This window comes from Actinia tenebrosa, unplaced genomic scaffold (genome assembly GCF_029948245.1).
Source record: "Actinia tenebrosa isolate PJP-AT-01 unplaced genomic scaffold, QUT_ActTen_1.0 PGA_scaffold14__42_contigs__length_11649687, whole genome shotgun sequence".
NCBI lineage: Eukaryota > Metazoa > Cnidaria > Anthozoa > Actiniaria > Actiniidae > Actinia > Actinia tenebrosa.
Window position 1 is genome coordinate 4,772,193 of NW_028292574.1, and position 24,263 is coordinate 4,796,455.

A 24,263-nucleotide genomic window follows, 5' to 3' on the forward strand; every position below is an offset into this window, starting at 1 on the left:
GAGAACTGCTGATCGTCATTTGGGTCAAACCTCCATAGTAGAGGTATGTTACACTTGGCACACCTTGCCCCTTTCTTATAGACGTCGTCCACGCATAGGTCAAACTTTATCCCCGCATAGCGGGGATCTTTGCTCTTTTCTTCGTCGTGCCGCTTGTAGCGAAGGAGTTTCTTAGCAATGTTCTCCTTTGCTATGTCTTCTGGGGTGCGGTCGTAACGCATTTGTGGCCCCCAGGCTCTTTTTAACTGTTTTGCGTACTCCACACGGCTTACGGCGGTGTAGATAAGGTTGCTCCAACACAGCCGCTGGTCTATGATCCATAAGGTTTCTTTTATGGTAAGCCCCTGCGCGCTGTGGACTGTCATGCAGTAACCTAAGCGCCAATCTGGGTGGGAGGTAATTCTTTCCACCTTTTCTATGGGTACCCAGGCTTTATCGTGCGTTACAGCATTTTGTAGTTGGATGTCGGTACCAGGTACCCAGACATCTCTTTTTTGCATTCGGGTATCGTGGGGTTTGTAAGAAACAGGTACGGGATGTGTAGGGAAGCGCTCTCGGTGTATATTTAGCAAGTCTTTCTGTATGCGAGACTGTGCTGCGCGCTTGCTGCTTAGCACCAAATCCTTTGGATGCCATGTGTGAAGGAAGTCCTCGTATTTCTTCGCTCGTACCCTCTTGCGTAGTATCTTGTTTTGTTCCGCGTCACTAAGGCCCCGAAGTTCTGCTTTCAGGTTTCTTATTTGATCCTTACTGCGGTAGTCGGTGTTAATTTCTTCGGAGTGGTCTACCATTTCTTTTAACCATTTATGGGGCATCTCTCCGGTTATTGGAGGAGGCTGGCAAGGATCTCCGGCGAATATCACTTGACACTTTCCACGGAGGAATTCTACAAATTCCTGCAGGATTTCTAAAGGAACGGTGCAAATCTCATCCCAAAGTATCACCGGGGGTATGTCGTGGATGGCTTCTGGTACCCACTTTTGACCATTCCAGCGGAAGAAGCTGTGGTAGGTCTGCGCGTCGTAACCCATCTCCGTTAATTCTCTTTCCAGACGGTGCGTTGGCGTTAGCACCTTTACTTTTGGGAATAACTGCAGTACGCGCGTCGTCTTACCGCTGCCTCCCGTACCGTAAAGGTAAGAGAAGCGTTGGTAAGAGATTGGGTCGGCAACTGAAGGTAGAGGCTCCCCGGTTGGTTCCACGCTACCGTAAAGATGTTCTCCGTGATATTCTACACGGCCTCTCCATGCTTTTATCTCCTCATCTTTGACGCGCCATTGGCCACTTTCTGCGAGTTCATCGGCAGTGTAGAATTCCTTCATCTTCTCTAACACTTCTGGCTTTACATACAAGGAATCCGTGGCTACGCGTGGGATGTCCTCTTTGTCAAACCGTAGCAGCATTGCTAAGAGATTGATGTGCGCATATGCTAGCATGCTGGCACGCAGATGGTAATACTGTGGTCGATGGTCTTGGTAATAACACAGCGCATTCCATTTCTGTTCTTTTTGACCTTCTATGAAGTAGTCCCATTTCTCTACGGATACCATTGTTCCTTGGTCATGTGCACGTTTTATGAGGAAGCTTAGCTCACCGGCGTCTGTTATTAAGCGTCGCTGCATGTGTTTTTCGCCTTCTTTTGCGCCCTGTGTGAATTTACCTATGACCACACGCGCTGTGGGGTTGTGCTCTGGAAGCCATTGTGTAAAGGCGCTATGACAGAGTATGGCTTCATGCGCTGTGTATTTTAAAAGCTTGCGCTCTTCGAGGAACTTCAGTAGGGGTATGGGTATCCATTCTTTCTCCTACAGGTGCTTCCCATACCACGCGTAAATTATGGGATGTAAGTCTTTTGCTAACTCCCAGGTGGTCAGTCTGATGAACCCCGTTGCTGGGGCGTCGTAGTAACCCGGTAGTGACACCCTAAAGAATTGGGAGTCTGGATGTCCGTAACGGTCATAATACTCCTTACAATCCCCAAGGCCTTTGAAACTGGCGGGGTAACAGTGTTTCATATCCAACGACACGTACTCGTCTTCGTTGTACTCCATATTCCAAAGACCGCCGTGACCGTGTTCTACGCAAGCTTTGGAGATATCTTTGAACTCTTTTGGGGTAGGTTTCCAGCCGTTCCTTTTCTTCGCGGCTAAGAAGTCCAAGCTGCGAGAGCTGAGCACTTCGTCTGAAAAGTCCTCACCAAGGGTTTCGCAGGCGCTTTTAATGCGTTGATGTTCCACTTCTGGTCGGTATAAAGTACCATCTTGCGTCATGAATTGACATCCTTCTGAATCCATTAACCAAATAGAATTCTCATGAACTAATTCTGTCAATGGGGAATTCTTATAGACCTTTGTCTCCTTCTTTCTTGGGAACCTCAACTCCCTCCACGCGTGCGCGTTGTGTTGGTAAATGACTATGGGAGCACCTTTGCCTTCGTATTTATGCGTTCCTGGGTAAATAAAGCCGTCGGTGATATCTTTCACATGGATTCGCCTTCCTAACGTGGTTTCCAACTTCTTGATGTTTTCGATGGTTCCTCCAGTTTTACGAGTAGAATGCTCCCATTTCCTGATGGCTTCTCTTCTTTTTGGCGTAAGCTTACCACCCCGAGAGGAATCCTCGAAAAACTCCCTAACCAGCTTCCCAACGCAGTTACCAGGATGTCGCATTGGTTTAAGCTTCTTAACGTCCGGCTTCTTAATTTCGTATGCACCGTAGATGACCACGGTAACCGGGTAAGCGACCTCGTAGAAGAGCATGTCTATTCCCTCAAGTGCTCCCGGTCGTGTGTGCTTATTCAAAACGAACAGGTTCTGCTTACCAGACGCTCTGATAGGATTACGACCCTTTTCTATTATCCACTCACCGTCTAAGTACTTTACGAATGTCAACTCCAAACGGTAGTCACCGGCCGGCATTCTGTTGATTATCTTTTCAGCCATTTTGTGATTCATAGTTTTGTCTGTCTTTCCCTCCATAAATGTAGCGAAGACAAAGTCAGCGTCTGAGTTATCCATCACCTGATTTCCGAGCCTGCGCACAGTTTTGTTTTGAATGTCGTTGATGGTGGCCATGTATATCTAAGGAATATTTTAACCTCCGTTTGCGGTAAATCTGCTGTACCCGTCTTCGTAAATCCGCGAGTTAAACCCGTATATCTTTGGCATCGATCGCGAGTCCCCCTACCTGCTGCTCCTTGCACATGTCACGTTCGATATCAAATAAATTTTGATCGATGCATAGTTTGTTTAGTGTTATTGAATAAAATAAGAGAGAAAAGTGCAAAAAAAGTCAAAATATTTTTGAAAATTCGCAGCGAACGTTGATTCAGGGGTCTGGGTATATCTTGGCAGAGACTTGAGCAATTACATCAGTGGCATTTTTCTGGTCTTGTGCAATCCACGGACGGTATCCTCCCTTGTGACCAATCAAACACCAACTTGCGCGAAGACCGTTCGGCTCAAGAGGAGGCTTGGCACCGATACTCATAAGTGCCTGATGCGCATCCCTGACATGATTATGACCGCTGTCCTCTACTGCCACAAGAACTATGCTATTATCTGGCAGACTATTGATGTAGGTGCTCATATCTGCCCCTGCTTGTGCCTTTCCATGGGTGTCAAATGACGCCTTTGAAATAAATTCACCGTTCATGCGAAAAGCAGCTAGATTGTGTCCTCTACCCTGCAAATACAAAACATTTAAACCTAAGTTATGGCCTTCACCCTCCATAATCTTCGCTTAAAAGCATGTAAGCTCGATAGATTTAGATTCCCCTTCAAATTTGGCAGCTGATTGCTTAGATACATTGAGTTCACTAACCGCTGAACTTGTTTGAAGGCAGTCTCGTACCCAGAGCTGAGAGCTCTTCGGGGGAGGAACGAGACCGAGGAGATCTGGGTACGAGATTGGTTCGGAGGCCCATTAAAAGATTATGCGCATTATCGCGCATGCGTGCATTTTATGAATCTTGTCCAATTAAATTTAGACTTCATATAAAAAAGTGTGAAGAGCGGACTTTTTCTCGCCTCTTCATCTGGATGCAATACTTCTATATACAGTATTTTGTATCATCAAGAAATAGACCCTTCTGCTGTGTTCCTTGATTACAGACTCATTTACTCAGGGTTAGCTTCGAATCCAGGTCTCAATATTCACAAATATCAACAGTAAAGTAAAGAATGCACAACTTCAACAATATGAACACCTTGGCTAAGGAAGTTTGCATGATAGTGTCGTTTGACTCCCACTACCATAATGCTTCGCGAATTTTCTTTCTTGTTTAAATTTATATTAAGACAATTGGTGCTAATTAACTGAGGCAAAAGAAGGTGTGCAAGGGAGTCTGGTAGTAGAAGTCAATGACACCATCATGCAAACGTCCTTTTCCAAGGACCTTCGCTGGAACACATGAATATTCAGTATACGCAATCGAGGCTAACTCCCTGTACAACAGAGTAATATTCAAAACTGGAGAATTTTACTCACGTAGGAGTTGTAATCAGTCCCATTAACAACGAGCTTTGCTGATCTTTGTGATCCAGCATAGTTATTTTTTCCTCTGGATTCTACTTTGATCCGCAAAACGAATTTTTCTGCGGAAAAGACATAAGAATCTTAATATTAATCTATCTGGTATTGGCTTTGAACTGAGCTCGGTTAATCAATAAATCACTAAAGAACTTCCTATACTGATTGGTTTTGTTTTATTTCGTTTCGTTTCGTCAAAAATCCTACCTTTTTCACAGTGTTCTCCTGTTAATTCCAGCGGGCAGATACATCGATATCGTTTTTCAGTAAAGCCGTGTTGACAAGTAGCGTTGACATGACACGGGCTACTTTGACACATGTTCTAAATTCATAAAAATATATAGAAATAAGAACCCAATATTTTTATTTATATTGTTTTGTGTTATATTATTATTTTTTATTATAAGTGTGTTCAAACTTTGCAAGACGATTTATGTTAGAGTCGGTTTTTGTTCGCGCAGCTTTGAAAGGTCTCTCCCGGATTTATTTCTAAGAGAAGGAACAGTTGCGGATTTTGATAGGGGGTGCGGACGATGGGGTCGCGGCGCCCCCTTTCAGTTTAGGACTTGACAATTTTTTCTGGAGCTTTTCTGGGGCTAGGAATTCTAGGTTAACTATGTAAGGTTTCATAGTCAGGGTGGGATTTGTCTCACACCGAAATTTTACACCCCCATCCCTCCACCCTTCATAGATTCCTGGATCCGTCCCTGGGGAGGGGGGGCGGGGGGGGTATTACGTTTACACAACTAATCTTACAATTTAGTCTTCTTTGCTTCCTTCCCCCGTCAACCAAAACACTCAATGTGAAGAAAAGTAGGCGGGTAGACCTCCAGGACCCCCAGGCCACACCTATGTATTTCATACCTGTTTCCAACTTCCGTAAAAGTATCCTGGTTTTTCCTGGTAATCTTGTGGGTGTTGGTAACGATCAGCGTCGTTCAGTTGACAGACCATCATTCCAGGTGTTGGTGAAGGACCAAGGTGGTAAGACACACAGTTAGGGTTAACGTAACACTGAATGCGACACATATGGTTGTTCTCGACTGTATGGTTACTAATCACGTGATTGGTTAACATCCTGTTGGCTTGAGCCAGGTTGAATGATACTTGCCTGCAATCGTTGCCTATAAATAGAAGTTTTGGATCAATACCAAGCAACGCATGCGCGCGGCCATCTCTCAAAAAGGCTCCTTTCGTCTTTCAGGGTTGGCGTCAACAGTGAAATGCGTCAGTCTTAGAAAGTCATTCAATGCGATTGTATAATGATTTTATTCTTTGATCTTCGCCAACTGAGAGGAAACTGAAAAAATATCTTTAAGGGTTAAGGAGGCGAATAAAGAAGTTTCCTATGAGATTCGTGACATTCGTGATAAATAAACATTTATCTTTTATCTTATTGAACGCCCCAAAAATGATTTCAAACAAAAAAAAGATGATGGTGATGATGATGATGATGATGTTGATGATGATTGTGATGATGATGATGATAATAATAACAATAATAATGATAATGATGATGATGATGATAAAAATGATAATAATAATAATGATGATGATGATAAAGATGATGATTAAAAATAAAAATAATAACAATGATGATGATGATGATAATAATAACAATAATAACAATAATGATGATGATATTGATGATGATGATAATATTGATGATGATATTGATGATGATGATGATAATAATAATAATATGGTATTTTATATAGCGACAATATCTAGACGTTCAACAACGCTTTACATTTTCTATAACATTCTCAATAATATAAACAAAGCCATTTTATTCAGTATAACTTTTCAAACTTTATAGTTTTGATGTTAAACCTGATTTGTTCGTTGTTGTTGTTTTTTTTTTTTTTTTTTTTTTTTTTTTTGCAAAGAGGAAAACCAGAGAAAATAAATTTTAGCGAGTCCAATCGGTGAGCGACGCACGTTCTCAGTTAAGTAAAACCCATGTGACTTGAAATCTAGGAGCGCAATGCATTCTTTGCCAAGTATTTTCAATTATCTTTTGATAAACGCAATTTTTTTCACCAAACAAAGAAAACTACTATTTCTAAAAGATATTCATAGTGCATTTTTCCTCGATTAATTTTTCTTCTTTATTTCCGAGCAAAAGATGTTGGGTTTTTCGAGCTTTAAAGTGTCTATCACCCTTCTGACAATATTCTCAGTATTGATTCTACATGGGATAAGATGTTGAATAACCCGAAAAAATTACATAATTTGAGTGCGGCTTCTTGAAGTTATGAAGGTTTTTCCATGCCATATGCTAATACTGTGACGTATGAGGAGTAATCATTTAATATACAAAACACTACTGGTACAAATAAATTAAATTTGAAATACGTCATTGTTTTGCCCATTGCTCTTATAGAAATGATTGCAAGTTAGTTTTCCCATAGAAGCCGGTGTTTCGAATTACGAGGAACAACAAATAACCATAAATGCCTCCTCATACGTCACAGCAGTAGCATATGACGTGGAAAAACCTTCATAACTTCAAGAAGCCGCACTCAAACTATGTAATTTTTTCGGGTTATTCATCATCTTACCCCATGTAGAATCAATACTGAGAATATTGTCAGAAGGATGATAGACACTTGACTAGGACTTCACAATGATCTTTGAATAAAATGTTTGCTAAATGGCTAATTCCTTCTGGCTGGGATAAGCGAAGTCAGCTAGACGTCTTTCAGTGATACTGAAAATATTACATCATTAACAGTTTGCCATTTGGAACCCGCTTTTCCATTGCCGAATTGTAAAGCACCTCTTTTGTTAGGTACAATTCTTTGTTCTTTCTATCATATTCAATTTTCGCATTATAAATAATAAATAACAAAATATTAGTACAGCTTAAGGTTATTTGTTAAGTAAACCAATTCTTACTATTCTGCTTTAAATTAGATACTTTATTTTGATTTGGATTCCCAAAAAATCAATGACCAAAAGCTCGACTTTCGAAACTTAAATAGATATACGGATGGTAGCGTTTTAACTCCAAAGAACTAGCCGTTGTAATTAGTATAGTTAGACGATCGTTGCTATGGTGGTTGCGTGTGAGTTATTTTTCCAGTATTGTCATCTCAGGGACGTAAGAAGAGTTTTTTTTTGGTTCCTACGTTGATACAAGGGCCTTTTTCTCCAGATTCTCCGGATTTCCTCTCTCAGCAAAACCTGAATTCCACGCTAACTTCCAATTTGAGTTGATCCGCCCAGATAGTGTTTCACAGTGTGAAAGTTTTAAATGTACGCAACTTTTTCTAACTTTTTTAGCTGTTGTTGATCATACTCAGTCGGTTCAAGGAAATAGTTCATACAATCCCACACACCATTAACGATGTAAAACAGTCAAGAAGGACAAGATATTTCAAGAAAAGAGAACTAAAATTATAGTCAATTATTCTATTCATTATACAAAAACAGCTGCAGCTGCATACCTTCTACAGATGACCATACCATGCCGACCAAATAATAGTACAGAAAACTTAATTTAGGTATATTTTTTACCAACGACATTATTTTGCCTACGTACTTTACTTATTCGACTAATTGGACCTAACTGTAATACAACGTATGCTGAAGCCGTGTACTGTAACAAGTCGGCAATGATGTGATGTGGATTCAGTTGCGGGGCTCCTATTCGATGGACAACAATTGGGACTGAGAAAAAGATATTTTTTAAACCAATCACCGGGACGCTACTTTGCCAGGAATGGAAGCATGGGGGGTATGATTCGTTGCAACTCAATTATTCATGAACACTTGGAACAGCTGCTTACATTCACTCCAGTGTTTCTCCATTTCGACACTCCTTCCCTCTCTCATTCGTTCGTTCGTTCGTTCGTTCGTTCGTTCGTTCGTTCGTTCGTTCGTTCGTTCGTTCGTTCGTTCGTTCGTTCGTTCGTTCGTTCGTTCGTTCGTTCGTTCGTTCGTTCTTCCTTTCGTTCTTCCTTTCGTTCTTCCTTTCGTTTTTCCTTTCGTTCTTCCTTTCGTTCTTCCTTTCGTTCTTCCTTTCTTTGGTCCACATTCCGCGTTTGCGCATGTATCACTTCTTTTTCTGGTGAATCTCACAGCGTTTCAGCTCCCACATGGACCAACGTTACGATACGAGCTTAATGACCAAAGAATCACTCACTAAATCGCTGTTCATAGCAAGGGGTTCATCATCTTTTGCAAGTAAGCTCACGATTGCCGATGGTTGGTGAAGTTTTTCTTTACAAGTCGGTGTAGAAATTCAAGTCCAAGATCTGAGATTCACAGTTCAAGATTCAAGTCTCAAGATTCTCAAGACTCAAGAATCAAGATTTCTGAAGTCAAGAGCTGGAAGTTGTATCCTCCTCCCTCTGTTGGATTATTCCCTAGGTTTGTCCTACTTCGACAACCTAGGAATATTTCCTTCAAGGGCACTGATTATTAATATTTTTGGTATATTATTTTTTGGTCAAATATGTTCTCTGTACATAGGCCAAATACTTTAGAATTAGGGCTTCCACGTCAATTACAGAGGCTTAGACAGCCGGTCACCAGGGATGAAATTATTGCGGCCATTGGAAAAGTTCTTGGAAACGAATTGCGTACTGCCATAAAATGTGTTCAGGTGTCTAATACAGGTTATTCTTGTAGAGTAACGTTTAAGGAGGAATCTCATAGACAAAGGGAACAGTTATTTACGAAAGGAATCTATATTAGGGGCTGTTTTTGCTTTTTCAATGGGGTTGAATCACCTCAACAAGTTGTAACGGTTTCAAACCTCCCTTGTGAGGTGGAGGATGACGACATCAAGGAATACTTTGAAAAATATGGGAGCGTAAATCAAGTGGTGAGAAATTTAGACAAATTTGGCTTTGAAACTGGAGATAGACGGCTTTTTGTGACATTAAATGAGCATATTCCTACGAGTGTTCTTTTGGACCCGTTTATTGCTCATATTAGATACCGTAGTCAGCCATTATGTTGTTTCTCATGCAACTGGTGGGGACATTCAAATACAAGATGTCCCCTAAAAGGTGTCTGCAACCGCTGTGGTGCGCAAGGTCACCATTCTTATGCTTGCTCGAAGGATCTTATTGAACCCCCTCGTTACGCTATAGATCGTCCTGAAGAACAGGACTTTCCGCAACATCCTGCTCTTTCTCTCCCAGAGGAGTCTCAAGAGTTGACAGAAAATATATCTCAGTCAGGTGTGATCACTGAAGTTGTACAGGAACCTACAGATTTGCGTTCTTCTTTGCAAAAGGATTCCTCCTCAGAAGTTATTTCTTCGCAACCGCTTTTTCCTAATCCTTCTTCTCAGGATTCTCTTCAAAATGTTGAAGTACTATCTCTGTCGTGTGATTCTAACTCTTCAATTTCCTTGGGAACATCTTTGTCCTCTCCTTCATTTAGTCATATGGTCAAACAAAACACGACGAAGGAAAAACCTGCTGAAGGGATGGACATTTGCTTTACTAATTTACGTAACCTCAAAAGATCTGTGGATCCAAAGGAGGTTATTCCTCAACGTTCTAAAAAGAAACCCTAATTTTTCTTGCGTATTTATATAGTTATCTATATTTCTAATCATATATTGAAGGTTTAAAAAAAAAAAAAAAAAAAAAAAAAAAAAAAAAGTGTATTGAAGTATGAATTGTTTACGTAATATATGTGTTATATGAATAATGTTACAAAAGCAGTTATTCAGAATATTGAAACTATCATAAATACTTGTTGCTTTTTGTTTAAAATGAGGGCTCTCACTATAAACATAAATGGTCTGCGAGAGTATGTGAAAAGAACAACATTTATTTTTTGGCTGTCTTCCTTATCTCGCCCGCCTGATATTGTGAGCATCCAAGAAACTCACTGTATTTCACAACAAGAACTCAATAATTGGTTTGATAATTCTCCTTATCTAGCTTTTGGAGATTTCAACACAAAGCATTCTGGTGGTACTGCAATTTTGTTAAAGCGTGCCTCTCCCTTTTCTGTACTTAAACAGTACTCGGGTATCAATGGCCGCTTCACTTATTTAGATGTCCAATATGACTCTTGCAAAGTTTCTATCGTCTCCCTGTATGCTCCCAATCACAATCCTGAAAGAGATGGTTTTTTGACACAAGTAAATGATAGGCTTGATCCTACGTCTGACGTTCTCCTCTTAGGGGATTTCAATACGGTTTTTACACCCATTCTGGATCGTCGATCCTTTAATTCTGTACTACCTGCTAGTTATGACAGTGTTACTGTCCTTCCCATCTTATTCCATGAAAATCGCTTGATTGACATTTGGAGGCACTGTCATCCTAGAACCCAAGAATTTACTTATATCAGTACTAATGGCATGGCTGCGTCCCGCATTGATATGATCGGACTTCCATTGCGTTTTGTTCCTCATGTTTCTGAGTGCAGTATTTTACCTTGTCCGCATTCTGATCACTCTGCTGTTTTCCTTGATTTCATATTGCCTGAAGTTCCACCCAGAGGCCCTTATTTTTGGAAACTCAATGTTAGTATTTTGGATAACGATGCATACGTGGAGCTCGTAAGGGACTTATGGAAGTCCTGGCAACCTCAGAAAGAGCCATGTACGTCATTGCTTGTTTGGTGGGATATAGGTAAAAGAAAGATCCAACAAGCCACCACTAGGTTTTGTTCCAAGTTATCTTTCAAACGACGGGCATCCAGGCATTCCTTGGAAGCTCAAGCAAGATCATTAAAAGTTCTGGTAGATGGGGGAGATCTCTCTGTTCTAAATCAATACCATAGTGTACTCAATGAATTAGAATTGTTTGATCGAGAGGCAGCCAAGGCGGCAGAAATAAGAGCTCGTACCAAATGGACTGAAGAGGGTGAGAGATCCACTTCCTTTTTCTTCCGTATGGGAAAGAAGAATAGGGCCAACAAAATGATCGATCTTATTCTAGATAGCAATGATCAATACGTTTCTGATCCTGAGACTTTGAGGCAGGCTTGGTTCTCTTTTTACAAGGGTTTATTCACTTCACAAGAAACTGATGAAACCATTGCAGATGATTTTATTTCTAACTTGGAACGTAGAATTCCTTTAGAAGTGAAAGATGTGTGTGAGGGTCCTTTGACCATGAAGGAATGTCTTGAGGCTCTTGAGGGGATGCCGTCAGGTAAAACGCCTGGTTTTGATGGTCTTCCCAAAGAATTTTATCTAAAGTTTTGGGATCTCATTGGAAAGGACCTGGTAGCTGTACTTAATTATGCCTTTAGGTGTGGTGTACTATCAGTTTCCCAGAGGAGAGGGATTATAACGCTCTCATATAAAAAGGGAGATAGATTTTTGATGAAAAACTGGCGTCCCATCTCCCTATTATGTACAGACTACAAGATAGCTTCAAGATCAATCGCGGGCCGTCTACGAAAAGTGATCGCTTATGTTGTATCTCCTGACCAGACCTGTTCGGTACCTGGCAGATTTATTGGTGAAAACATCAGGCTTCTTCAAGATGCTGTTACATATGGCAAAATAACTAATTCACCTCTGGCCTTATTGTCTTTGGATCAGGAAAAAGCTTTTGACAGGGTGGAATGGTCCTACATGCTCAGAGTCCTTGAAGGCATGGGGTTTGGACCTTCCTTTTGCTCGTGGGTACGCTTGTTCTATACTGGACCTCAGTCTTCGGTATTGGTAAATGGCTTCTTTACACCTTTTATAAATTTATCGAGGGGTGTAAGACAAGGTTGTCCACTGTCAGCGCCCCTTTACGTACTGATTGCCGAATCTTTAGCGTGTCGTATCCGTGCGTCAATCTATTTAAGAGGTTTGGTTCTTCCGCACCCTGATTATGAACCAGCACTTATTTCTCAATACGCTGATGACACGACCCTGTTATGTACAGATGACGATGAAATATCCACTGTCTTCTCCATCTATGAGGAATATGAAAAGGCATCTGGGGCTAAGATTAATAAAGAGAAATCTAAAGGGCTTTGGGCAGGCTCTTGGAGAGGTCGTAGTGATCCTCCCATTGACTTGCAGTGGTCTTCAGACAGTATTCCTTGTCTTGGCACATGTTTAGGAAATGATGATGTCTCTCATCCAAATTGGGATGGTCGCTTAAACAAACTTTCTAGTGTACTAGATTCTTGGAAACATCGTAATCTTTCCTATTCTGGTAAGGCTCTTGTCCTGAATGCACTTGGCATGGCAGGTCTATTGTTTTGTGCCTCAGTACTAGCCATGCCAAACTGGGTCTTGGCGCAAGCTTCCAAGTGTACTTTGGATTTTTTTTGGTCCGAGAAAAAGCATTTGGTGTCACAAAACGTTCTTTTCCAATCCACCACTCAAGGTGGGTTTGGTTTAATTGATATACAATCAAAGGTGCGCGCACTCCATTGTCAGTGGATAAAGCGGTGGGCCCTGTCCCCATCGAAATGGTGTGCTTTCTTCTCCTTTTTTGTGGAGAAAGTATTTGGTGATGATTTACGTTCTGTTCTTTCATATCCTGCATATTATCCTTCTCATTTACTACCGGATTTTTATGCCTCACTTTTAGATGCTTGGGCATACGTCGGTGGCCATTTCTCAGTTCAATTGAAAACTTTTGCTATTCTGCGGTCCTCTGATGGTAGTGCATTGTCTATCTCATCTCTTACTACAAAATCTGTTTATTCAAATATCATTGAAAGGAATGTTATGCTTCCTAATTGCGTTCTGAAATTTCGCCCAATCTTTGGCGAGCTCTATTGGACAGACACATGGTCACAAGTGAACATTATGCCTTTGGATCGTCAAGTTCGTGATCTATCGTGGAAGATTTGCCATGGAGTGCTCTATACCTGTGATCGACTTGTCAAGTTTGGTATGAACATTGCTGATCCTTCATGCTTTTGTGGACATCCTTTGGAAACTCCAGTTCATTTATTCTTTGAATGTAACCTCATGCAAGAACTGTTACTATGGGCTCAGACCTTATTTCTGCGTGTTACTCCCTTGTCGCCATCCCTTCAATCTCGTCATATGCTATTTGGATATGACAATCATGAACGGCAGATTATTCCACCTGTTTTTTCCTATTTTCTTAATCTGTTGAAGTACTTTGTGTGGTTGGCTAGGAATGAGTATTGCTTTGAAGGTACTCTCCCTGTTGCCTCTGTGGTTAAAGCAAAGGTTGTGAAACGACTTAATATCCATCTGCTCTGTTACTCTAAACGTTCGGTTAGTCGAAAATCAAGGCGTTTTTTCAACAGATCCTGGAATGTTTTGGGAAAGTTTTCTCCGGATATTACTGTTATAACCTGGTCAGCCTAAAAGTAGTTTTCTTTGTCTTCTTTTCACTTGTACTTGTGTAACGTTTCTGCAAGGGAAAACGTTGTGTTCGCTTGAATATACCTATGAAGTGTTTTGATGAGTATAATCCTAGGTAGACCAGGATGATACTCTATATGTAAATGATGTTTTGATTATCTTTTTGTATTAGTGTTTATTGTAGTAATCTGTAGTGTGTAGGTCTACATGGGGGGCGGGGCTCATTACCCCGGCGTGTCTCTGGCGTCCATGTAGGACCCCCCCTTGCTAAAGACCACCATGCTGTCCCTTTTGCACATCTTGGGACACTGGTGCGAAGCTAAAACAAAAAGGGGTTAATCATCTACGGTCTAGGAGCCGACTATACTCTCCCTTAGGCTTCGTCCGAGCTTCCTGATCAGTCACTGGATAGCGGTGTCGGGGTCGAAATCTCCGGCATAGCCGTAAATGCTTTGCGCTGCCATACTGCGCTTCAGCACAGGGTCTGGAGGTATGGTCCTAGTTTAATCAAGTTTTTAGAAATATAGGAAAAAGTCCTTTGGGATATCTTAAAGGTGCGAGTTTTCATGAGCGTTCTTTCTTTTGTTTTTCGTTTCTCTCTTATCTTTTTTATTCCTTTTTTATTTTTTATTTTATATTTTTCTTTCCCTTGTCTCTTCTCTTATCCTTTCTTTTTCTCTTTCTCTTCGTCTCTTTCTTCTTTGAATATCGTTGGACAAATTAGCATATTGGGCTCCCTGTGGCAGACCTCACACCAACCCTAAATAACTTGGAGTACTTAAAAGCAGTGACATCTCAACGACCGGAAACATTGGATTCTATATCATGTTTACTATCATGTTTCGAAGTGGATTTCACCATCATCATGAGATTTACTGCAAGAACCGAGAACCAGGCCCCTCTTCTTTACGTTTTTTTAAAATTCAAAACATTAAAAAAATCTAGAACCTAAACTATTCTCCATCGATATTTATCTACTTTCGCTGAGTTTAATGCTTCTTCCTCAGCTCGTTTATTTTTATCAAGTGAAAATGTGTTAAAACTACTCTAAATAGAAAAAGTGCATGTTGACGTTCACTTTGTGGAGAGGAGACTGGGACCTATTTATTGCACCACGAATTGTTGCCTATTTTAATACGCTCTCGTAAGCTTAAAAATCATTGATTTTCCTTCAAGCAAAGCGACGACATAAGCTCAATCATGACTTCAGATATTTCTCTACAAGACAATGTCCCCATATCTCTCAATTTTAGAGACATCAACATTTCGATCGCAGATCGACAAATATTACAAGGAGTTAGCGGCAAGGTCAAACCAGGACAAATTTTGGCCATTATGGGACCGAGCGGTGAGTTAAATATTCTCTCAACACCCCTGAAGGATACCAGTCCTTTTGTTGATGGAAAATAACGTTGTAAATTCAAACAACGAATGTGATATTAGAATCATAAAAAGGGCTATTAAAAATAGACCTCAAATATTACAGCTTTAGTTAGCAGTGTGCTGCGAACAAATGGATAGATTAACCCAATAAATTGTAACATTTAGCTCGAAAATCACTAAAAATAAGTGAAAAAGAAAAGAAGTGTTCTCTCTTACCTCTTACCATTTTTATAGGGTATGTATTACCCTATAAATTTGTGCGATCACAACGCGAGTGTTTGACAGCTGTAAAAAAATTGGCAAAATAAATTATCAGTATTACATTAGAGTGATGTTGGATTTGCTTGAAGAAGACACGACATATGAATACCATACGCTGCGATCTATTTGTACATCAATCAATGCCTTTTATTCGGTCAGTTTCTAATTAATAAGATCGAGTTTGATATTAACTGGTAATATATATATGTATTGATATATACTTTAATAATCTCGTACTTGTACTTGTGAAGTTACGTAATAATTTATTTTGTTGTTTATTAATGTTATTGTTCACGTTAAGAAATTGACCTGGAATATTAATGTAATGCAGTGATATAAATAAATACATGTGTTTACAAGCAAAACTACAAAATGACATTCAATACTGTGCATTTTATTCTGGTGGGCATCCAAGTTAGCCCATTAAAAAGATGCTAACTTTCTATTTCTACTTCAAATGATTTTTCAACAACTCTACTGTTTAGACTATATGATATTATTATTTCTCTTTCTTCAGTACTACAGTGCGACATACCAACCAAGGCCACCCAGACAAGTTTTCATACAATTTAGCCAATCACGATTGAGTATTCAAAAAATAGAATCTGTACAAATTTTCATATCTTTCCTTTTAAAAGCATATATTTTACTTTATATGAGCGTGTGTGTGATCCAGAGAATCTAGAATCATCAAGTCATCGATTATTCAGCGTCATAAATGTGATTTGTGAATTTGATTCAAAATTTGTTTGGGTGGCCTTGATTAATGTAGTCACACTGTAAGAGAATTCTGATAACTCCATAAACATATTTTGATAGAATTATTCTTTGGTTTGACTAGTAGCATAATTTTTAACCCAGTAAATGACCATTATTCGTAATTATTTCCTGTTAGCTCAGTGTGGTAGAGCATCTGAACAGTATCCAAAAGGTCATGGGTTAAATTCCTATTAGGGACTCTGATTTTTTTCAAAGTTCCCTTCCAGCTAGTGACAAATAATAAATCATTCTATATCATCACAATTATTCTTATTTGTATCCCCCCTCCCCCCCTCCCCCCCTCCCCAATTTTTTATTACAAAATCTCAACATTTCAATCATATTTTCTTTCAGGTTCTGGTAAAACAACCCTGTTAAATATTTTAGCAGGGCGACTGAGTGCAGACAGCGGTGAAGTACTAATCAATGGTAAACACATGACCAAGAAAATGAAAAAAAAGATTGGGTTTGTGTCGCAAGAGGATATATTCTTTGAACATTTAACTTTGAAAGAAACATTAACGGTAAGTGCAATTGATTTCAAGGCATACATTTGTATTATGTGGTGGAAACTTAAATTTGCGGGCAATAGCTCTTATTTTTAACAAATCAAGTGTCTGGACAATTATTGCACCATTATAGAAATATTCAAGCCTTGTAAGTCAGAGTTTTAATTGGCCAGCTGCAACCATACTGAGGGGGGAGGGGTGAATTAAAGTGTTGTCACAGCTTTGCTGCTAGCTTGTCTTATTGAAGTATTATGTAATAATTAAAGTTAATGCTTTTCACTGTTAAGGAGCTTTACCCTCAAGGATTTTGTGAACTTTTTATTTACAGTACTCTGCAATGCTTCGTCTGCCCGATACAATGACAAAAGAACAAAAACATAAAAAGGTACTTAACATCTAGCATCCACTTTTCTCGTAAAAAAAACTCTAGCTATGAATAAATGGAATTCAATTCAAAATGATAAAAAGAAAGAAAAAATAGAAAAAGAAAAGAGTATTTTAACAAACATTTGTAAATTGAAAATGCATTAGTTAAAGGATTTATCTAAAGTCTTGTGTTATGGTTTTTATCTTAGGTCGAGGAAATAGTTGATACTTTGGACATCAGAAAGTGCCTTAATACATGTAAGTTTGAGATCTAAAATGGCAACATGGTCAAGGACGTTGAGAGCAGGATTGGGGGGGGGGGGGGGGGGGAGGGGGGTAGATGTTGATGGACTGGGAGGGTTTGGACTAAAGACACCTGAGACAGGAGTTACAAAAGTAAATAAGTTTAAGGATTTCAAGAGTGGCGCAGCACTATTGCACTTGCCTTAATACCTCTAGAACCCAAGATTCCATTGCAGTTAGAGTTTGTTTTGTCTCTCCTTTGATTTAAATGCATTTTATCAAGGTTTTCACCATCCAAAAAACCAACATATAATTGAGCATGCTATGTATACAATCAGATTATATGTTATGCACAATTTTTTACTGATTATTTTACTTATGTTAACTAATAACTTTAATCTTTAATATTGCTTTTTTTTGCTATAAGGTATCGGAAGTCCACTAGAGAGAGGTCTTTCTGGAGGTAATATTATAAACATCATACATCAATAATATTTGTTTATACGGTAGTCAATGTACAGTAAATTATAATAATTTATCAAAGTCAAAAAAACAAACTGAAAACAAACATGCTGACCCTGTTGCTAATTAAGTTAGTGATGTGCAAAATATTGTCTAAAAAACAATGTATAATAATTATTGAAATCTTTTCTGCAGGTGAAAAAAAGCGTGCGAACATTGGCTGTGAACTGATTATCAATCCATCGATTCTTTTCCTTGATGTAAGTATCAGTAAAAAAAGAAACCTTTCCACATTTGACTGATCCAGGATAATTCCCAGGGTGGCTGTTACCTAGAAAGCCACCTTTCTTATTTTTAGTTTACTCCTATGCAATCCCCTCCTGGAATTACCCTTGTTCAACATACGTTGTTCTCTCCTACCATCCTCTCCACACCTCTTCCCCCCTCCACACCTCTTTCCCGCTACAATCCATCTAATCTTGTTTCTATTGAACAGGAACCAACATCTGGTCTGGATTCCAGCAATGCACTCAACCTGATCAACACTTTAAAGGAATATGCAGCAAAAGAGAAGAAAACCATACTAACAAGTATCCATCAGCCTTCCAGTCAGATATTCCATATGTTCGACAAACTGCTGTTGCTATGTGAAGGACAGGTAAATGTACTGTGGGGGGTGGGGGGTAAGTGGATGAGCACATATGTGTGCGTGGAACTTCTTTCTTCTCATGAAAACAAAGAAGTGACCTATTTCCCTGCTAATTTTCTCTCTAGCTTGACTAATATAGTCCTTTTTAGCTTGCAGGGCATAATGTTTTCCTATTTAAATTCCAATGTTTGTACATGAGAGTAATATGAGGCACATGGATCGAGGGGCAAAGGGTCTTTTGAATTGCATTGCTGTTTTAAGGGAGATTGTTGGTTCAGTATCAGCTATCCATGGTCTAGACATGTACAAACTGGTATAAAGTTCTAGATTTTGTAAATAATTTTAAAAACTAAATAATGGACATCATGCATTCTTCTCTTCAGATTGCTTTCTATGGTAAAGCGTCAAGGGTTCTGGATTTTTTCAGCAGTATTGGGCATGTGTGTGAGACTCATTTCAATCCAGCAGATTACATACGTAAGTAGCTTGTCACTATTCAAAATAAATGGAAATGAGTAGAAAAGAGTAAAAAAGGAATAAATGAGAAAGAGAGGAATACAAAAGGGTGAAATAAAAGATACAATCCAAGTAACGAAACAAATGGACAAACAGAGAAAGAAATAATGAAAGGAAGAGATAAAAGTTGTGAAGAGAATGGATGGAAATGAATACTTTGTAACTATTTTTTTTACTAATAGTGGAAAAGGTGACGGCAGGCAAGGAAGTACAAGATTTCATTATACAGTCATGGAGAGAAAGGTAAGACATTCAAACTGAAGACCAGAAATTGCTGAACACTCTACTGATCTGAGTACCAGTATTTGCTTACCATTTTATGATCAGGATGTTCACAAACTCATTGGACAATTAAGCACCAATAATGTAGTAGATATCAGCTCTTCTGGGGGGGGGGGTTGCACACCCCTACACCTCTCCCCTAGATCTGCGCCTGTCATTTAAGTTCTCTCTTTTACTGTACTTTTAAATTATTTTTATTTTTTTTTTTTACAGAGCGGAAAGACACCATGAATTAAAAGAAAATAAAACCAATAACGAAAAAGATACTTATTTAAAAAGTTTGGAAAAGAAAGATCAAAGCTGTAGTAGTTTTAACTCGCTTGAAAAACCAACAAGTAAAAACGATTCTGGAGATGAAAATCCTGGAGGTTTAAAGATAAGGGAAACAGTTTCAGATACTGATTTATCCGAACAAAGTGATAACTACTTTGATGCAAAAGAAAAGATTTTGTCACAGGAGAATCTTTCCTACGAAGGTTCTGACAGTGAGAATGAACCAGATAACCATTCACCAGATACAAAAGATAATGAAATGAAATCTAATTCTTGCAATGGTATAAATGGTTTAAACTCAAGAGAATTCACCTCTAGCCCAACAGGAGGTGATATACCGTTAGTATCTGTCATAAAACCAAAGGACATGCATGATGTTCACCTTGATATACATGATGATGATGAAGATGATGATAATTACACTGATGTGAGTACTGCATGGGCTACGTCATTCTGGACACAGTTTTCAGTTCTTACTGAACGAACCTTTAAACAGTCCAAGCCGGAAATCCTATCAAAAATTAATTTTTTTCAGGTAGGTAATCTTTTGTTTTTGTTGCTTTTGTACAACAAAATATATAAACGTCAAATTCTGGGATATTCAAGTATTTTTCTTGGGTGTTCCACAAGGATCAATTCTGGGACCACACAATAACTGATCCATAAATAAGGGATTGGGGAAAGTCTTTCAATGGTCATCTTACTAATACCGGGATGATCTTAATTTCTGGTGCTTAATACTTAGACACAACTGCTCGTTTTAAGGGGAGTAGGGTCAGGTGACCCGTTAGTGCATAATGAACCTGACCAATTAGGTGTTTGTGACTACAGTCCTAGATTACATATTTTAACACTGTTTATTATTTTTATATAAATTTCCCCCTAGACTTTTGCTCTTGCTGTGATAACAGGAGTCATCTGGTTTCGTATTCCTTACACAGAAGAAACGATAAGAGACAGATATGCTATGGTAAGCAGAAGAATTAGCAATGCAGGATAGAGATTACTTCGTGTTCAAAAATGCTACTATGTAAAACTTATGGCAAAGCTTCTCTGAGAATGGCAAAACTTTTTACCAAACATTAACATGCATTGGTACCACGTAATTTGTTAAGACAATATAATTGTATTTGCCTTTAATAGTTCTCCTATTACATACATTTAATGATTTCCGATGATATAAATTTTTTTTTGGTGTGTGCCTTCTTCATAGCTGTCATGTTGGATGAATAGCAACAACCAACATGGCAGCCTTGTCCTTTTGGTATTAACTTTCATAACTTAATTTTTTTCCAGATCTTCTTCATTGTTGTCTACTGGAATTTCAGTCCCATGTTTGCAGCGTTGGTGTCATGTAAGTACTAAACAAAATATATTGTTTTAATGCTAACAAAACCACACTTGCTTCTTTAGACAAGTGTGTGAGGTCACTGAGGATCAAACTATAGACCTCTTGCAGCACGCCATTCAACCAAGCCACACTTGCTCCTTTAGACAAGTGTGTGAGGTCACTGAGGATAAAACTATAGACCTCTTGCAGTACACTATTCAACCAAGCCACACTTGCTCCTTTAGACAAGTGTGTGAGGTCACTGAGGATCAAACTATAGACCTCTTGCAGCACACCATTCAACCAAGCCACACTTGCTCCTTTAGACAAGTGTGTAAGGTCACTGAGGATCAAACTATAGACCTCTTGCAGCACACCATTCAACCAAGCCACACTTGCTTCCTTTAGACAAGTGTGTGAGGTCACTGAGGATCAAACTATAGACCTCTTGCAGCACACCATTCAACCAAGCCACACTTGCTCCTTTAGCCAAGTGTGTGAGGTCACTGAGGATCAAACTATAGACCTCTTGCAGTACACTATTCAACCAAGCCACACTTGCTCCTTTAGACAAGTGTGTGAGGTCACTGAGGATCAAACTATAGACCTCAGCAAGCAAGCCACAATTCATAAATTAATAAATTTACTTTGGTTTCCAGTTCCATCAGAGCGTACCATCATCAACAAGGAACGGTCTGCAGGTTACTACAGACTCTCAGCTTACTACTTCGCCAAACTTTTCAGCGAGCTACCACTAGTCATCTGTCAGCCATTGGGATATCTCATTGTTGCTTACTGGATGTGCGGGTTGAATGAAAGCGTAGCATTCCTTGAATTTGTTTTCATTATACTGCTGACCAGCGTGACTGCTCAGGTAAAGTGCTTTAAGCAGATTTTATGGTACATCTTTTTAGTGATTTTTTTAATGGTGATGATACTGATAGTGGTGATGGTGATGATGAGGGTGATGGTGATGGTGATGATGATGATGATGGTGATGGTGATGATACTGATAGTGGGGATGGTGATGATGAGGGTGATGGTGATGGTGATGGTGATGGTGATGGTGATGATACTGATAGTGATGATGGTGATGATAGTGATAGTAATGATGGTGATGATGATAGTGATAGTGATGATGGTGATGATGATGATGATGGTGATGGCGATGACTGAGATGATAATGATGATGATGATTATACTGATGTTGGTGGTAATGATGATAATGATGAGGGTGATGATGATACAGATGATGATACTGAAATCAATTTCCATTTCTTCAACATCCAGTCAGTTGGTCTGTTCCTTAGTGCCACCATCATGAATTTCAAACACTGCATAACAGTAGCAGCTATCTTTGGTCTGACGTGCATGTTGTTGGGTGGATTCTACCAGCAACATATTCCATCCTGGTTGAAATGGTTCGAGTATGTATCATACCTAACTTATTCCTTCGAAGCCTGTATGATTGTGGAGTTTGCGACATCAAAGCCCTTCAGGTAAGCTAATTGTGTTTTGTTTATGATACGTTTAAATGTTGTTTACATTATGTTTATGTCACATTACGCTTGTGATTAACATGAATGAGCAAGGTACGAAAATGACAAGGCATTTTGATGAGGTAATATAGAAGCATGGTGCTGTAAACTATAGTCAAGGTGTGATCTGGTGTTGCAATGACATAATCTTTGGTTATGATAAAGTAATGGTGATGTCATCTATCATTTTGATGACGTAATCTATCATTTTGATGACCTAATCTAGAGGCATGGTTACGTTGTCTGTTGTGGACTATACGGCTAACTTTTTTCTGTCCATTAACTTATTAACTAGGATTTATAAAGAGTGCGCTCTCCCACAGGTCACCTACTAATTCTTTCTATCTTTTCCAAAATACCAGATGTCAAGATCTCTCAGTGTACAAGTCATGTCAGAAGAACAGTACATACATCCAAGGACAAGAGGTATTGGATCATCTCAGCGTCGAGTCAGCCTTGTGGCAAAACGTACTTTATCTCTTTGCCTTTGCATTAGTTTTCAGAGTCGGTACATACCTGTCTTTAAGATTTTTAAATAAGCCAAAATAGAAGACCGAGTAGACCCCTTGCAGAACGTCGGAATACAGCTCAATTTGGAGGACAAAACAATCGGTTTCCAATTCTCAGGAGAACTATGAGCTTATTTGACGTCACGTGCAAGAGGTCTATAGTTTGTTTACATGACGCACAGAGAGCCCAATCTCTAAATAAATGGATGTTATCGTCTGAGCAACAGAGAGAATAGGAAGGCCAGGAATACCGGCAGGTTGAGGCCAATCTTTAAGCCTTTCCATTTATTTAGACGAGGAAGGATAAGGTGAGAAAAACTTAGATAAAGATAAGGCTATTTCATAGAAATACCAAATGCACAAGACGTATTAACTGTCAGACGAGTATTTTTTGTGATATTATTCTAAATATTGATGTTTTAGTAACCACGAATGTTCGTATTGATGGGTTGCAAGCATTCCCAAGAAATTTAAAAGACAAAAACATGGCGGCCATTGTGGTACCGTTAACAATGGATGCTAATGAGTAATCTTTTGTTAAATGGTACCAACATGGCCGCGATGACGTAACGTGCAAACGAAGAATATTTATATGTGATGTCATCTTACTGCCACTATTAGAATTATTCGAAAACCTTTTTGTTTCATTTTCTGGTCAATAAAAAATGTGAAAGTGATTCTGGCAGTGGTAATATATGTCATTATAATCACGGTAAAGTTTATCAACGCGCAAACGTAATTGCTTTTATTGACGTCAATAAAAATGATGATGAGCTAACAACCAGGCTCCACACGGCCAAACCCTGAGGAGGTGGTCTGAGAGAATGAAGTTTGTAATATTCACTGTGATTGGTCAAAAGAGGTGTTGACGTCAGATTGACGTCATCGACTGGCTGGTCGAAACCAAATATGGTCGGGCGCTACTTGAATGTCATAAAACTTGGTTGTTAGGTAAAGGCTTTTCGGTCGAAAATTGTCGAATGTCGTTTATTGGTAAATGAATTTGTAAGCAAGTTAGGCAAGAAAGCATTTAACGTCAAAATTGTAGAAATGAAGACACCTTTAACTTGTACAAAAAATATTGCGTTATCAAACGTTAGAAATGGGTTGTTTCTCTTCATTCTAAGGCGAGTTTGGTTTGTGTTGCTCTGGGTTAGCACGTGAAATAAATAAAATTTAATAAATAAAATGGGAGTGGCAGTCGTTGAAAGCGCATATCCCAACATGGTTGAATTTTAAAATGTTTATCATTATTATTATTATTATTATTTTATTTTTATTATTTCCTTAACACCGAACATTTCTATCAAGATATTGGATTTAATCCGTTAATGTAAATCTGATAGAATTACGCAAGAAAAATATAAAATTCAGTATTTTAA

The 24,263-nt window shown here is 39.0% G+C and overlaps 2 protein-coding genes across 3 annotated transcripts; one reads left to right on the top strand and one right to left on the bottom strand.

Annotated features, from left to right (window-relative positions):
• Positions 1-3,316: 3,316 nt before the first annotated feature.
• LOC116307751 (uncharacterized) lies at positions 3,317-15,522 on the bottom strand. 2 transcript variants are annotated; one of them, XM_089029558.1, is made up of 5 exons: positions 15,401-15,522; positions 5,395-5,654; positions 4,738-4,852; positions 4,489-4,595; positions 3,317-3,684 (listed from the first exon to the last, which is right to left on the bottom strand). In XM_089029558.1, exons 1-5 carry the CDS (start codon positions 15,408-15,410, stop codon positions 3,328-3,330), a joined length of 849 nt encoding a protein of 282 aa, XP_088885684.1. In that variant the 5' UTR covers positions 15,411-15,522; the 3' UTR covers positions 3,317-3,327. The 2 variants fall into 2 exon arrangements, with proteins under 2 accessions (XP_088885684.1, XP_031573912.1); XM_031718052.2 differs by lacking the exon at positions 15,401-15,522 and adding an exon at positions 7,983-8,143.
• Positions 14,910-24,263, top strand: LOC116302642 (uncharacterized). The gene is made up of 15 exons (XM_089029556.1): positions 14,910-15,149; positions 16,559-16,728; positions 17,042-17,098; positions 17,289-17,337; positions 17,750-17,785; positions 17,980-18,044; positions 18,281-18,442; positions 18,817-18,910; positions 19,132-19,192; positions 19,445-20,039; positions 20,391-20,474; positions 20,801-20,858; positions 21,494-21,708; positions 22,125-22,333; positions 22,735-24,263. Exons 1-15 carry the CDS (start codon positions 15,002-15,004, stop codon positions 22,919-22,921), a joined length of 2,190 nt encoding a protein of 729 aa, XP_088885682.1. The 5' UTR covers positions 14,910-15,001; the 3' UTR covers positions 22,922-24,263.

Excerpts from the sequence above, each read along its gene's own strand:
- LOC116307751 (XM_031718052.2), bottom strand. The coding sequence starts at position 8,061 with ATGTCGTTGGTAAAAAATATACCTAAATTAAGTTTTCTGTACTATTAT. Across the intron at positions 4,853-5,394 it reads TTTACGGAAGTTGGAAACAG|AACATGTGTCAAAGTAGCCC; the intron begins GTATGAAATACA and ends TTATGAATTTAG. Across the intron at positions 3,685-4,488 it reads GGACTGATTACAACTCCTAC|GGTAGAGGACACAATCTAGC; the intron begins GTGAGTAAAATT and ends TTGTATTTGCAG.
- LOC116302642 (XM_089029556.1), top strand. The coding sequence starts at position 15,002 with ATGACTTCAGATATTTCTCTACAAGACAATGTCCCCATATCTCTCAAT. Across the intron at positions 18,443-18,816 it reads TGTTGCTATGTGAAGGACAG|ATTGCTTTCTATGGTAAAGC; the intron begins GTAAATGTACTG and ends TCTTCTCTTCAG. Across the intron at positions 19,193-19,444 it reads ATACAGTCATGGAGAGAAAG|AGCGGAAAGACACCATGAAT; the intron begins GTAAGACATTCA and ends TTTTTTTTACAG.